Source organism: Physeter macrocephalus, chromosome 15, assembly GCF_002837175.3.
Source record: "Physeter macrocephalus isolate SW-GA chromosome 15, ASM283717v5, whole genome shotgun sequence".
Taxonomy (NCBI): Eukaryota; Metazoa; Chordata; class Mammalia; order Artiodactyla; family Physeteridae; genus Physeter; species Physeter macrocephalus.
In genome coordinates this window covers 26,384,953-26,400,485 of record NC_041228.1, presented here as the reverse complement: position 1 = coordinate 26,400,485, position 15,533 = coordinate 26,384,953, and the positions used below count along the sequence as shown (strand labels likewise).

The window sequence follows — 15,533 nt, the reverse complement described above, 5'->3', positions numbered from 1 at the left end:
ATGGGTCAATGAGGGTAAGCCGCTGGGCTGGGGGCAGGACGGCAGGTCTATGACCAGAGTGAAGGTTCTGTTACATTGAAATAAATATGGAAAGCACAGTTGGAAGAGAGACGGTCTCCACTTTCCATCACTATGCCTGCTTGAAACTATCTCAGTGCAAATTGTTACAAAGAAGGTTATTATAAAGTTGATTGCATTTTCCCATTTAAAAATGTTCACAGGGGTTGCTCTCCTGACCTAGTAAAAAGGTTTAAAAATTCTGTCATACTAATGCAGGAATTTTACAAATAACCAATACAGTTTGTTTCACTAAAAGTATATTTTTATCACACATTTCAATTACTAAGCTGTATTACTAAAAAATCTGTTGATCAAAAATCCTGTCATAAAAATTTTGTCTTCATGGATTTAAAAGAGAGGTTAGCAATTAAACGAACATTTAGGATTATTTAGATTCACAGTAATACATTTTTCATAATGCAATCTCAATGAAGGTTTGTTTAAAGGTTGTATCTATCTAACTAAATAAATTGATCAGGATTGTGCAGATTCAATAGTTGAGTTCATCTAGCTTTTCTCAAGCCTTTCATTCTTATCCCCAGCAGCACTATACTACATGTTATACATTCTTCTTCTAATTGCCCACTGTTATGATCAAAAAAGCCCAGTACTTCTTAAACTAAGCATTTGTGTGTTGTGTAGCTAGACCTGTATATTCTAGTCCTGAGGTACCAGTTTTGGATCAAGATTCTGTTTGTTTTCACTGAGAGCTACTTGCAAAATACCAATTAATAATTCCAATTATAGCTATTTCCAGTGAGCAGAACTCATATTGTGAGAGGAAAAACACCTATCCTATGACATATACATGTAGTGTATCAACACATACCTCTATCACATCCTGGTCTATACCAATCTAAATCTATTAATGAGTCATAATAAATATTAAGTAAATATTGAATAATTTTATCTACCTTAGACTATCTAGGGCTTTTTGGCCAATAACCTTTATGGCCCATATTTCTTCTGAAGTTCTCTAGACTCTTTTTATGAGCCTCCCTGCTTTCTCTACTGTCCCTCTGTTACACAGAGTAGTAAAAGTGGCCTTTTCAAAATGTAATGTCACTTATCAGCTGAAGCATTTAAAGGCTTTTCATATTTCTTAACACTAACTGCCTGCATGACCTGAATGGTCTGATTTCCACCTATTTCCAATGCTATGTCCAGGCCACTCTCCCCTGCTCACAAGGGTCCAGCCATGCAGATTTCCTCTCAGTTCTTGGATATGCCACACTCTTTCCCATATCAGGGTCTCTGCCCAAGTTGTCCCCTTGGCCTAGAACCCAACCTTCACACAGCCAGCTCTTCCTCATCCTTTGGGTCTCAGCTAAAATATCCCCTCTTTTGAGAGGCTGTTCCTAACCATCCACCCAAAGGAGGCCCCCGCCATGTTGTTTTCTGTCCCAGCCCCTTATCCATTCCCTTTACAACCTTTATCACAACTCAAACTCATTTGCTTTATTTTCTGTTTACTTTTTTGTTTGTTTGCTTGTGTTGGCATCTGTCGCTTCGGACAGAATGTGAGTGTTATGGGGGCAGGGACCACATCTATGTTGTTCACAACTGAATCTCAGAGCTCAGCACAGTGCCTGGCACATAGCAGGTGCTATTTTTTAATGGTTGAATGAATATATAAACAAATTCAATTATTATTCTTTTGTGCAATGTTATCACAGAATCTATATATTCTGAAATCGTAATTCACTTAATAAATAATATTGATTTGTACTTGATGCACAGTAGTGGGCTCTTACATGCCCACTAATTGTTAACTTTTATCATCACCATCGTTATTTTTATGGTTATTATTTGCCCATAAGGGACACAAATATACATCAAATCAGGATCATGACTTTAAGGGTCTTAAAGACTAGTACTGTTGGGTACTAGTACCATCATGTATGGTAATTACTATAATATAATGTAGAAAGTTATGTTTCATATGAGAAATAAAGGTAAAGGACTTTATAAGTTTCAAAGACAAAAATTATTTTTAACTACAAGACTTAATATATATTTAGGAAATTGAATATTTGAAATAAAATTAAATAAGTTATATTATGAGACCTGACCAAGACTGTTATTCTATTTAAAATATGATACAAATGAACTTATTTATAAAACAGAAGCAGGGCTTCCCTGGTGGCGCAGTGGTTGAGAATCCGCCTGCCAATGCAGGAGACATGGGTTCGAGCCCTGGTCTGGGAGGATCCCACATGCCATGGAGCGGCTGGGCCTGTGTGCCACAGCCGCTGAGCCTGCGCTCTAGAGCCCATGAGCCACAGCTACTGAGCCCGTGTGCCACAACTGCTGAGGCCCGTGCTCCGCAACAAGGGAAGCCACAGCAATGAGAAGCCCTCACACCGCAGCGAAGAGTGGTCCCCCACTTGCTGCAACTAGGGAAAGCCTGTGTGCAGCAATGAAGACACAACGCAGTGAAAAATTTTTAAAAATTAAAAGAAAACAAAAAAACAGAAGCAGACTCACAGGCATAGAAAACAAACTTATGGTTACCAAAGGGGAAAGGGGCTGGGGAGGGATAAATGAAGAGTTTGGGACTGTCACATACAAGCTACCATATATAAAATAGAAAAACAAGTATGCACAGGGAACTACAGTCAATATCTTATAATAATCTATAAGGGAAAAGAATCTGAAAAATGTATATATATATATATATACGTATATATATATATGTGTATATATATATATATATATACATATGTATATATATATATATATAACTGAATCACTTTGCTGTACACCAGAAACTAACACAACACTGTAAATCACCTATCCTTCAATAAAAGATAGGGACTTCCCTGGTGGCGCAGTGGTTAAGAATCCGCCTGCCAATGCAGTGGGCCCGGGTTCAATCCCTGGTCCGGGAAGATCCCACATGCCACGAAGCAACTAAGCCCGTGCGCCACAACTACTGAGCCTGCACTCTAGAGCCCGTGAGCCACAACTACTGAGCCCACGCGCCTAGAACCCATGCTCCACAACAAGAGAAGCCACTGCAATGAGAAGCCCTCACACCACAAAGAAGAGTAGCCCCCACTCGCCGCAACTAGAGAAAGCCTGCCATGCAGCAACGAAGACCCAAAAACAGCCAAAAATAAATAACATAAATAAATAAATTTATTTTAAAAAATAAATAAAAATAAAAACACTCACATACACAGACACAAAAAGACAGTTATTCTAGAGAAAGAGATGCCACCTGCTAAGAAAGCATTGGATCAATGAGGACACAGTTTCTGGTGCTGTTGGAAGTTTGTGATCTCAGGTAATTCACTTTAGGTCTTCAGGCTTCAGCTCTCTCACCTATATAAGGGAGTTGGTCTAAAAATCCATATCTAACATTCTGCAAGTATGAGATTCCCAGTAACTTTCACACATAATTTTTGTGAGATTTTTTTCCATTTTGTCATCAGGGTGGTTGTAAGGCTCAAGTGAAGCAATGAGTGTGGAAGTGCTTTGGGACCTACTGTGCAGGAGGAGGGCACCAGTGTCTCAGCCAGGATGACATATGAAAAGGATGCTGTCAAGAACTATTGAAGTATATTAACGAACAAAAGGCCTGTATACTTATATGTGGCTGGTCGCTTCCTGGGAATTGGTTTTCTTGATGGAGGATGTACAGGAAAGCAATCCTGGAGAACACAGCAGTAAGCTTGGAAATTAATAACAACATCCTTCACATCAGGATCCAGGGTCCCAGAAATGGACTGGCTCTGATGAAGGTCATTTTTTCCAGACACTGAAAGTGAAGTAAAAGCAGTTTAAACTAACATGATGATCAAAGTACTTGAATGGAAACAAAATACGGCAATTTGAAAATATTCTTTAGATAGTAACTTGGTATAATTCAAATGTATGGAATAGGTATGAAAAAAATTCTGACAAAATGCACATGTCTGATTAAGAAGCAGAGTCAAAATACCTTGACAAAAACAAATATTTTAGAACTCGATTAAACTGTACTCTTAAATATTTTTATTTTCCAAAAATAATTAAATAATAAAAATGAAAACAAAATATATGACAGTTCATTGTACTCATTTCCTCTAATTTTGTGAAATAAATGTTGGGGACAATTACGAGTGTTGGTGCTACCTCCAAACATAAAATGTAAGTTATTAATTCAACTCAAGCCTCTTCCAGGGTAAATTTAGTCTCCATTCTTTAATTCAACAAACATTTATTGAATCCTGCTATATACAAGGCACTATATAACACATTTGCCCACTAAGCAATTTTTCTCCTCCTTTAGATGAAGCAATAGATAAAACAATCACTTTTGCCTACTGAATACATACCCAGGTAATATAGAGTACTAGTGTTTGCTTCAAGGTGCCAGTCTCCATTCTTGCTAGTATTCCAATTCAATGGATTTGAAGAGCCATTCCTCATATCAATGATATTAAACATATCAGGATTTTGAGTGAAGTTATGAGATATGATTACATAGTCTTCTTCCTATAAAAGTTTGCAAAAAAGTGACTTGTTTTACGTGCTAATATCCTGCATAACATATACTAATTTTGATGACATTAATTAATTAACCCCATATTAAAACTTAACTTTTGGTTTTAGTTTGGTTTCCACCTTGCATTTATATTTTGTTTATTAACGTTTTGCCTGTCTATGGTAATAACACTAACTCTATCACTAAGGCAATGAAAGTCTTTCTTTCTTTCTCTCTCTCTCAATATAAATATATATATATATATATATATATATATACACACATATATATATGTACACATTCAGAGAATATTTAATTTCTATAATGTTTCAAAACATTTGAAACAGTGCTAGGTATTGTTTTTTTTTGCCGCCCATATGTAGTACAAGTAGAAGAACGTGAACAGGGATGAAAACACCCAATTCAGGATACTGGTGACCATTAGCAGTGAAGAGAGGGGATTGATTTCAGAGTTAAGCCATACAGATGACTTCCACTTCACCTAAAAATGTTTATTTCTTTAAAAAAATCTGAAGTACATAGTCACAGAATGTTAGATTCAGATAGAGCTAGGTGGTGGGAATTTAGGACTCGGACTGTTATTTTCTGTATTTGCTATATTTCATAATACAAATAATAAAGCCCTTAACTGGTACCCAAAACATCATAAGCACTGAATAAATGTTAGTTATTATCATGGTAATAACAACAGGGCACAAGCTTAGTACTACAGGAAGCTGGCAGAAAGATGGCTCACTTCTGATTCTTAAAGGAGGGTTTTTTTTTTTTTGGCTTGCTTCTGAGATTTAGGATGGGTCAGAAAAGTGTGCAGACTTTACCAGGTCAATATGTGAGGCAAGGGCATTCTAGGCCTCACAGTTGGTGTAAGGATGAGTGTGTGGGCTGCTTTTGAGCAATATGCAATCAAAATTATTAGAAGATGGATTATGCAACTCTTTGTTTACCTTAAATCCATAGAATGTTGACGTATACGAAATGTTGGTTATGTGATCTACACTTTTAAAATACCAGTTAATGTGCTTTGCATTTGGAATCAGAGCCATCCATCCAGACATATGAGTCAGTCGTTTCTTCTGATAGGGAACAATGCTTGTGCCTATAGAACATAAAACAAATCACAGTAATCTCTACATCTAGAAAATTCCTTCTCTTATGAACAAGTGCAAAGGTAAATATTACTCTAGTCTACGGAAGTCTCTAAAGAGGTCAGTATAGTATTTCATTACTTATGTTCTAAATGTCTTTGTTTACCTGAAGGCCCCACTGTTCAATATCACACGTAACTGAAACATAAAATGCTTTCTCACTTGGAATTCTGAATTGAGATGGAGCCTTTATTAATAAAATTGAACTATGATGACAATAATGACCACTAAGACAAAAGTGCTTAAATATATCAATACAATTTTTAAAATACATTGATCTAAAATATAATTCCATTTCTATTCTTTTAAGAACTTAATTCTTCAGAATCCTTGATCTGCAAAGTATGCAAATATAAGTCCTGAACTTTATTAGATTCTCCTATATGGGTTGTGTTAATCAAAATCAGCCTAGCAAGTATGAATGGAAAGCTTTGATTCAGAGCCCTTAAGGAACTAGACTAAAGTAGACCTACCTCTAACACTGGCCATGATACCCTAAATTTTGTGAATGATGAACTTGGAACCTGAACTACCTGTTATGGGAAAAAAATTTAATCTGAGAGAATGCCTGACAACTTCAGTTGAAGATCTGAAAAGATCTCTCACAATATAAAGAAAAACATCTGTGATTAATGAATTAATTCTATTTTTTCCTCTCCCTTCTCTCTTTCTTTTCATCTCTGATTGAATTTTATGTTAAATTTGCAACCTCTTCCCTTACAAAGTTAGGTGGAAGAAGCTAGGAGCAAGATTACAAAATAAACTGTCATTCTTTTCCTTTGGGGCTAGGGCAAAACAAATTCCAATATCAAGGAGGAACAAATTCTTGGGCTTATGAATTAGCATTAAGTTTTGAAAAGCTCATGACCAGAGGCACTAAAAACTCACAGTTTAAGAAGACCTGCAGAGTATGAGAAAAACCATGATAATTTGGGTTATTCAGCAAATATCCACTCCCTCTCCCCTCCTCGAGGGCAGAATAGACTTCCCTGCTCTGTGGATACTGGGTGACTTCTTTGGTCCACGGGCTATTAGCAGAACTGACACTGCAAAGACTTAAAAGTGCTTGCTGGTTGAAACACGCCCTCTTGAGCCTCTGTCACTGCAATGCAAAGAGGCTCCCCCAGGAGAATAGTGGGTAGCATACTAAGGTGACCTTTGGCATATGCAGACAGAAAAATTATATAGATCTTGGGGGACAGAAATCTAATTCAAGTTACCCAAGTGGAAATTTGCTACCTCTTACCTATTTCTTAGATCCAAGCCAATTCACAGACTGGAAGCAGCTCCACTGAGCGGGAGAAATCTGTGGCCATTTATCAGGCTACTGCATACTAAGGAGAGGAAACTATCCAGACCTTCCAAGAGTTGTTAGCTTCTGGCTCTGAACTGACACTAACCCTCAGACACCCTAATGCCACCATGGTCTACCAGCTGGAGTGGCAGATTATGAAGGCCAGGCCCTAGAATGAGTCTTTGCTAGTCTCATGCCTGGTCCACTGAGGCCACTGGCTCATCTTATGGTTATTCCTCCAGTTCCAAAATGTGTAGTGGGAATAGGCATAGAACTTTGTTTGGAAGAAGGGCAGAGGTTGAAATTCTCACAAGAAATATCCTTCCAAGAGGATCTGATAACATGGAGTGGAATACCAAAACCCCAGCATGTCCTGATGGATTTGACCCAGCTATAATTTTAGCAGTTGTAGTATGGCTGGTATAATTATGCTACACGTTTTCAAAATTCACTTGGCCTATATATTGAGATACATAATTTTAGTTTCAAATTGCAAGTTGCTACCTTGTAAATATGATTAAACGTGGAAATTTGGGAACGCTGTCATCAAGAAGCTACATCATTTGGATTTATGCAGAAAGTGTAGAAGACTGTATTTGAGAATCACCTGATAGCAAATGTTTGATTCATCAATGCCTTTCCTAGTTTCCAAAATCTGCAGTCTATCAGAACAGTGATATGAGAGTGGATTAATTGTAGATAGATATTTTAACTAATAATTCATAGACAGATTATGGATGTGTGGATGAATGGATGGATGGAATGATATAAAGATCTGAGCCAATCAGGGCAGGCCAGGTCAGATGTGATGAGAATAGATATACTTAGTAACTGGAAGAATTCCTAATGGAGGGAGGGAAAAATCACGCAGGAAGGACTGAGTGAACACTCTAGGAACCATGCTCCCACACCCTGTTACCAAGATAAAAGAAAAGCAATTCTAAATCCTTGAGGGGGGAAAATGCAGATATTAACGCCACAGTGAAAAACCTGAGACATGTGAGAATCAGGGTTACTACCATATCCCCATTTAACTTGCTTGTCTGGCTGGTGCATATGCCAGATGCATCATGAATAATGACAGTAAATTAATGCAATCTAGTCAAGCAATGATGTCAAGCGCATCTGGTGTTCCAGGTACATTAGCTTTACTGAAACAAATCAGTAAATCAACAGTCTCTGTGCAGCTATTGACCTAGCAGATGCTCCCCCCATCCTATTTCAATCAGCAAAGATAATCAAAATAATTTGCTTTCAGTGGCAGAAAAAATGGTATATTTTTACTGTCTTGATCCTAAACTATGTCAACTTTCCTGCTGTCTGTCATAATATTGGCTCGAGGTTCCTTAATCAGCAGAATGTCATGCTGGTCCATGCATTTATTCAATACCCACAAGCCCATTTTGGGGTGTGATATTTGTTTCCTGCCTGATTTCTGACTGATATAAATATTATGCTTTTCCCAGTGTTCTCAAGAAGATGATGATGAAAATTGAGGAACACATATTTAAATGAGTGGTTTAAATGATTGTGTTCTACTTACCGAAGGAGTCTGAGAGAACCACATCCTTTTCAAGCAGAGACACTGGAGAAGGCTTGTTGAATGCCAGACGGTGGAAGCTGACCGAGGCGTCACAGACAGACCCAGGGAATCCTGTGCTCCACTCGGCTTCTTGACTGCAGTGAGAAGGGTCCAGCAATGAGCTGTGTGGAATGACAGTGTGTCCTTTGTGACCTAGGAAATGAACACAAACAGTCGACTTCCTATTTCTTGTTAGAAAACTAAAAAGCTAAACTGTCTAAAACATACATTTACTATAACCCATAGTTCCACGAATACAATCTAAAAGTCTAGGTTCCTGGGGTTTTTTTTTGGCATGGGGTAAGGGGACCTGTACAACGGCTTTGCAGTGGACTCTTCTGTCAGGGAGCTTATCATGGATGCAGCTGAAACATGGGATCTGAAGCACCCATGAGAGCCAAAGTAGGGGATGGGATGTGGGATAAGTAACTTGGTCAAGGACACATGGAAGGATGCAAATCCAGGCAGTTTGACCACAGAGCTTGTGCTCTCAACCAATGGACTGTCAACGAACTTAAGAATCTAAGCTGAATTAAGTAAATGAATAAAGGTCACACAAAGCTCTGAATATTAGAACCATCTAAATGTTCTCCCTCTTAAAGCCACAATTAGAACAGGAGACAAGTCAACAACTGTAGTTGAGAATTCAGTCTGTTTGAATATTGAGATGCACCTTCCATCTTTCAAAGACTTTCAAAAATAAATATCTGTTAATATTTGTAGCTTTACTTGTCAATTGTCTCTCTCTTATAAAGTATTATGCAGAATCATACACACACACACACAGACACACTTCCTATCTGATTTTGCCAAGTCATTATCATTAAAATTTTATAAAAATGCTAAATTCTAGAAACCATGATTATTTACAAAAGGATTTGACTTACTCTGAGCTTAAAATGGTAGAAAAGATTTAACCTACAAAGAGTGTTGAATTTTGTACTAGAGTTCACATATTCTTTGAATCAATTCCAAATTCAGAATTTAGATTGGAAAGAAAAAGGCTAACAGCAGGCCTGTGACTTATTACTTCCCTCTAAGGTACTTGAGCAGGATACATCCAGTCTGTTGCTTATGTAAATAAACCCGGAATTTATACATTTATTGGGCATGACTGGCTGGAGAATCTGGGTAGTTGTGTAAGCAGTTTCCTCTGCGTAATTAACTGAGTACAAAATGGAGGCATTCTCAAATGAAATGGCTTCCTTTTGTGATCAATATTCCATAAATATTGTTCAAAATTTGCTGTTAATTCAAAACCAAGGTGCAAATGCAGGAGAAAAGGGACATATTTGGAGGCTGCATCTGATAGTTTGAGACTTTGCTAGAAAAGGATATCTCATCTATGCCTAGTGTTGACCTATATCCTTAAGTCATTAGGAAAGTTTGGCACCAGTTAAGATCTGTGATTCATCTGAGTCTGCTTTGACAATTCAACTCTCTGTGTTAACACAAACAAAAAATATATTTCCAAAGTATTTTATCAGAAATTAAAACATCACATTACCTGTAAGTGAACCGTCAACATCAATCAGTACCACTTCATGTTCCCATCGAAAGCCAGCCTTGTTTGTTGTGTGAGAATATTGGATGTCAATGAATTTTGCACTCCAGCCTCCACATCTGTCATTACAAACGCCAGTGATGGATGTCACTCCCAAAGCTGCACAGCTGGGACGGTCAAAGTTCATGAAGTGTACTGAAGATACAGTCAACCCTTCACTAAATGGGAGAACCAGGCCTTTCATTGTGCAAAATCCAGACCCCATTCCCAGTTCATCAACATGACCAACTATTTTGGCATTTTTAATCACTGCTCCAATGGTTTCACCCCATCCTCCAACATAAGGAGCCAGGATCCTCTTCGTTTCAATTCCAGCCTCAAAATTATTGACCATCACGAAGTTATGAAACTGAAGTGCACCTCCATTGACCCATTCAGCTCCTTTTTGACAATTCCAAGTAGTGAGTGAATTAAATATTGCAGGCTCTGGCACTGTAGAAGTACAAGATCCTGTCTGCATGGGGAAATATTCTTCAAATATCCACAATCCAAACCAACCTTGAGAATGAACAGTGTTATTAAAGAATTCTCCAAGAGGAACTCTTTTTTGGCAAATGTTTCGGTCATAGGATGGCCCATCAGGGTGGTTGTTCATTCGGTACCAAAAGCCAAAGTGAGTGCCACCAGCAGCTGCATTGTGTCGTATGGTGTTGTTTGGATTGGTTACCCAAAATGCAGCTGGAGTCACGTCGTCATTCAGAAGACTAGTACTTTGCTGTACAAATACTGCCAAGTTATATTGCAGGATATTGCCATGTTCAATACCATCTTCTATAAAAAATGCTCCCCCCCTGATATCATATATAATATTCCTCTCAACCAGAAGGTGATGTGTGTTATGGATAGTAACAGCTCTGTTATAGGTCTGGTGAATTGCACAGCCTCTTACATAAGATTTAAACTGTAAATCTCCAAGCAGGTGCCAATGTATTGGATATCGCCCCAACCGGAATGCCTGGCCAGCATGGAATATCTGTCAAGCCCAGAAATCACAGCTATTTAGTGATACACACAGACTCAGAGTTTGCCTGGCATACTTTCTTGTTTCCAAATAATATCCACTTTTACATTAATTATTGTTAATGCATTTATATCTCCCATATCATTCCTGTTTATCATTTAAAAATGTTATCTGACCCCCAACCCACCTTGTTTTATTCAATCTATAACATCCCATACTTGTTATCAAATGAATGAATGAACAAAAACCATCTTCGACTCTTCTGCTTTTCACCTTGCTGTTATGAAACTTTCGTGTTCAGCAAAATACCTCGTAAAAGACTTCTTTTTCTCCTTCACTTTGATTCTTTTTTAATAATAAGAAACATTTCTTGAATGTTTACCATGTGCCAGATATTCTGCTAAATGTCTTACATGCATGGTCACAGTCTTTACCACAATCTTAGGAAGTAGCCACTTATCATAAGCTTCATTTTACAGATGAAGAAAGTGAAATTTAGAGTATCTTGTTCATGGTCACAAAGTTTCATTTAAACTCACTGGTCTAATTATAGAGTTGGTGCTCTTATTAACCACTCTGCTATATTTTCAATAGGTCTACGATCTAATAAGCTAATACAGAAGATGCGTGTGTGTGTGTGTGTGTGTGTGTGTGTGTGTAATATGATCTCATAAGGTTTGGAAATAAATGGTAGGGCATCTATTTATTTTCATTCTTCATCTAAAAATAAAAATTAACTATTAAAAATATTTACTATACAGATCGACACTGGCAACCTCACTCACTCCATATCCAGATGTTACATGTGTGTAACATAACCTAGGAGAAGGTTTTTTTTTTTACAATATGCAGTCATTGACTCTGCCACCCTCACTGCAGTTGAGTGAGGTGTTCCAAATTTAATGGATTTATGGATTTTACTATCCTTCCTTCCACCCTTCCTCCGTTCCTTCCTTTTACTGAATACTTGATAGAAACTGTGCTAAACCCAGGTTATATAGGCTGAACATGAATAAGATACAGAGGAGCTCCTGATCTCTTGGGCATAACTTGCATATTTATTCTTTTATTTATATATTTGTTCAATTAATAGTCAATTGAGAATCTGCTATAGGCTAAGTACTGTTCCAGCGACAGAGGAATCAGCAGAAAACCAGAAGGACAAAAATATCTGAACTAACTGAGTTTATGTTCTAGAGGAAGAGATAAAAAACAAATTAAAAATATATCAGGAGTTATGAGTTCATAAAGAAAAACAGGTGTTTGGGCAGCTATTTCAAATAAAAGTGGTGAGGAACAGCCTCTCTGAAGAGATAACATTTGAGAAGAGACCTGACTGAAATGAGTGTGAACCATTTAAGTACCTGGTGGAGGAGCATTCCAAGCAGAATGAAGAGCAAGTGCAAAGAACTGAGACAGGAATGTGCCTGACATGGGCAAGGGACACAGGGAGGTCTATGCGGCTGGCGTGGCAGGCGCCAAGGGTAGATTACACAAGATAGAGGCCAGCAGGGGGTCAGGTCACGTGGATCCTTTGGAAAAGGCTTGGACTTTTTGTTTTAGGTGTAATAGGAAGCCACTGAAGAGCTCTGCACAGTGTGTAGCAAGATCTGATTCACATTTTAAAAATTGTACTTTGGCTGTGGTGTGGAGACTTCACTGCAGAAAGGGTGAAAGCAGGAAGACGAGTTAGGAGAAAAGCACGGTAGACCAGGTGAGAGGTGATGGTGGCTTGGGTTAGGGACCAGGTGGAAAAGATAGAAAAACAGTACGTTCAGGATACAGTATTTTGTGGGCAGAGTGGATAGACCTTGTTAATGAATTTGATGTGGGGTGTGCTAAAAACAGAGAAACAAAAATTTGGCATGATTATGTGAGGGAACAATTGGATGTATTAAAATCATCTGTTTATGTCTCCTCTACCAGATTATAAGTAGCATCTGGCAAAAAGCAGGTGCTCAATTCACATTCATTGTATGGAAAACTTTGGACAACGCTAACAATAATGCCTCTTACCTCTACGTATTCTATTCTTCCAGTTACCATGTTAGCACCAGGTATCGGAGCATGAAACATAATGCATCCACCAAACTGGTCACTTCCTATTTCTTCTCCAAACCTTCCTTGGAGACATGTCTGTGTAGCAAATTCACCTTTAAAAATATTTTTTAAGATATCATAAAGAAAAACCGTGTCAAAATCCTCTAATTATATAAAGACTGTTTCTCATACCTAATTAAATCTTTTTATTCACATATAATTTTAATCTCACTCTGGAACATAATTATTTGCGTTCACATTATCTCCTCCTCTGCATAGTAAGGAAGGTAAGTGCCTTGTCTTGTTCACCTTTGCGACCCCTAAAGTACTCAGGTATTTTGTTTTATTATCGCTGAATTTATTTTCCCCAAGATTTGGGATTAACATAGCTAATAAGATTTTACACTGGTACAAGATTAGAACATGCATTATCTCACTTAATTCTTACAACTATAGTAGGTTGGCAGAACAGGAATTATTTATATTTTAAACAAGATGAAACTAGGTTTCACGATGGACCTTGTGAGACCACGCAGATGAAATGGAATCAGAACACAGGTCTTTTGACATTGATCAGTAAGCTTTGTCTTATGCTTCCCATCGAAGAAAAGGCTGTATCTAAGCTGTATCAGCTATTATTCAAGTACTTATGGGATTGTAATGGTAATAGTGATTACATAAAATATTTAAAAGAGACTTGTGAAGTGCACTGTGCTTTTTAACTACACACATACATTTATATGGTTATACACAGTTTTATAAATACATATATATACAATATATATGAGAACTGTGGTAAGTTAATTATAGCCACAGAACCAGTTCCAACTATTGACACCTGAGAAGAAGAGACACATGTCACTTCAGGACCAAAGTAACAAACTGCTGGTGCTTAACTCTCCAGCCTTCTCATCTCCTGTCTCAGAGATCATGGAAACCCATGTTGAGATTAAGTCTCCATCAGCCTAGACCCTGGAAAATAACAGTGAGCAGAGCCCCCCCGTTGACCCATATTGGACACGTGTAGCATCAATGAGAAATAAACCTTTATCATTTTTAATCACTAAAATTTGGGGCTTATTTATTGCTAGAGCATAACCAAGTCCATTAGTTCTCAACAGGGGCTGATTTTGCATACAGGGAATATTTTTGCAGTGTCTACAAACATTTTAGGCGACACACTAAGGCTGCTAAAACTACCTGTGTCAAATCCATCAGGGCATGCTGGAATTTTGTTATTCCACTCCACATTGTCAGATCCTCTTATTAAAATATTTCTTGTAAGAATTCCAATTTCTGCCCTTGCTTCAAACAGAGTTCCATCAGGGAGGGTGACAGTGATTCCTAAGTGTGTGTAATTCAGCGGATTAATTAGTGTTATGTTCCTGCCACCAGCAGATACAGATGCAATGGTCCTTTTTTCATTCTCTTGTTGGCTGTGTCTGTAAAAATTTGAACCAAAAACTCTCAAAATTAATATAAATTAACATAACAGTGTTTTGCTTTATTTGTTTTATGCTATTCTGAACACTCATTTGTAAAACAGGAAAACTTTTTATGTCATACAATATTCTGAAGAGGAATTAGAAGACAGTATTTTACTCTTTCTTAGAGTAACTGAATAAATTTTACAGATGCATTTCAATTAAATAAATATTTTCCAAGTGCTATACTTGTTCACAGAACTGGACTAATTCTATTAAGTATTCAAAAGAACTATTCATTTATAACTTGGAGGGTCCCACTCAGTGGTTCTCAACCAGGGATGCTTTCATCCCTCCAGGGGACATTTGGTAATGCCTGGACACATTTTCGGTTGTCACAACTTGTTGGGGGTGCTATGTTGCTACTAGAAGGTAGTGACCGAGGATGTACCCAAACATCCTATGATACACAACAAAGAATTATCTGGTCCAAAATGTAAATAGTACTGAGACTGAGAAACCCTTACAGAGGGAATCCATTGGAGGTTCCTGAGCAGGGAAAAGAAACGACTGAGGTGAGCTCAGGAGTTCTCATTTCTACCCATTCCTTCAACACATACCAAGTTCCAGCAAAAGGGCTGGCCAAATCTATAACATACACATTCATGTACTGAGTCCTTCCAACAAAGACCTATTGAGTGTCCATCCTGTTTTCTAGGCACAGAGTTAAGTACTGGGGATACCAAGCAGAAAGTGCCCCTGACTTCAGAGAGACATGTGTTTCTATGGCTGATTGTGTATTATCTACTAAAGCGTGATTGGTGCTGTTGATAGAGGTGCCCTTAGAGGAGTTACCTCTGTATCTTCCTGACATTCCTTTTTTTTTTTTCTTTGTTAATGCCTTATACAAATTTTTTTTTAACATCTTTATTTGAGTATAACTGTTCTACAATAGTGTGTTAGTTTCTCCT

General features: G+C 37.7%; 1 protein-coding gene across 1 annotated transcript in view; it reads right to left on the bottom strand.

Moving 5' to 3' along the window:
- PKHD1L1 (PKHD1 like 1) overlaps window positions 1–15,533 on the bottom strand; it is a 153,645-nt gene that overhangs the window by 50,950 nt on the left and 87,162 nt on the right. The window contains exons 47-53 of the mRNA XM_007114624.2: window positions 14,339–14,580; window positions 13,115–13,251; window positions 10,081–11,110; window positions 8,535–8,726; window positions 5,497–5,648; window positions 4,383–4,542; window positions 3,652–3,823 (exon numbers count right to left, since the gene is read on the bottom strand). Coding sequence (XP_007114686.2) covers window positions 3,652–3,823; window positions 4,383–4,542; window positions 5,497–5,648; window positions 8,535–8,726; window positions 10,081–11,110; window positions 13,115–13,251; window positions 14,339–14,580 — 2,085 coding nt within the window. The remainder of the gene's footprint in view (window positions 1–3,651; window positions 3,824–4,382; window positions 4,543–5,496; window positions 5,649–8,534; window positions 8,727–10,080; window positions 11,111–13,114; window positions 13,252–14,338; window positions 14,581–15,533) is intronic.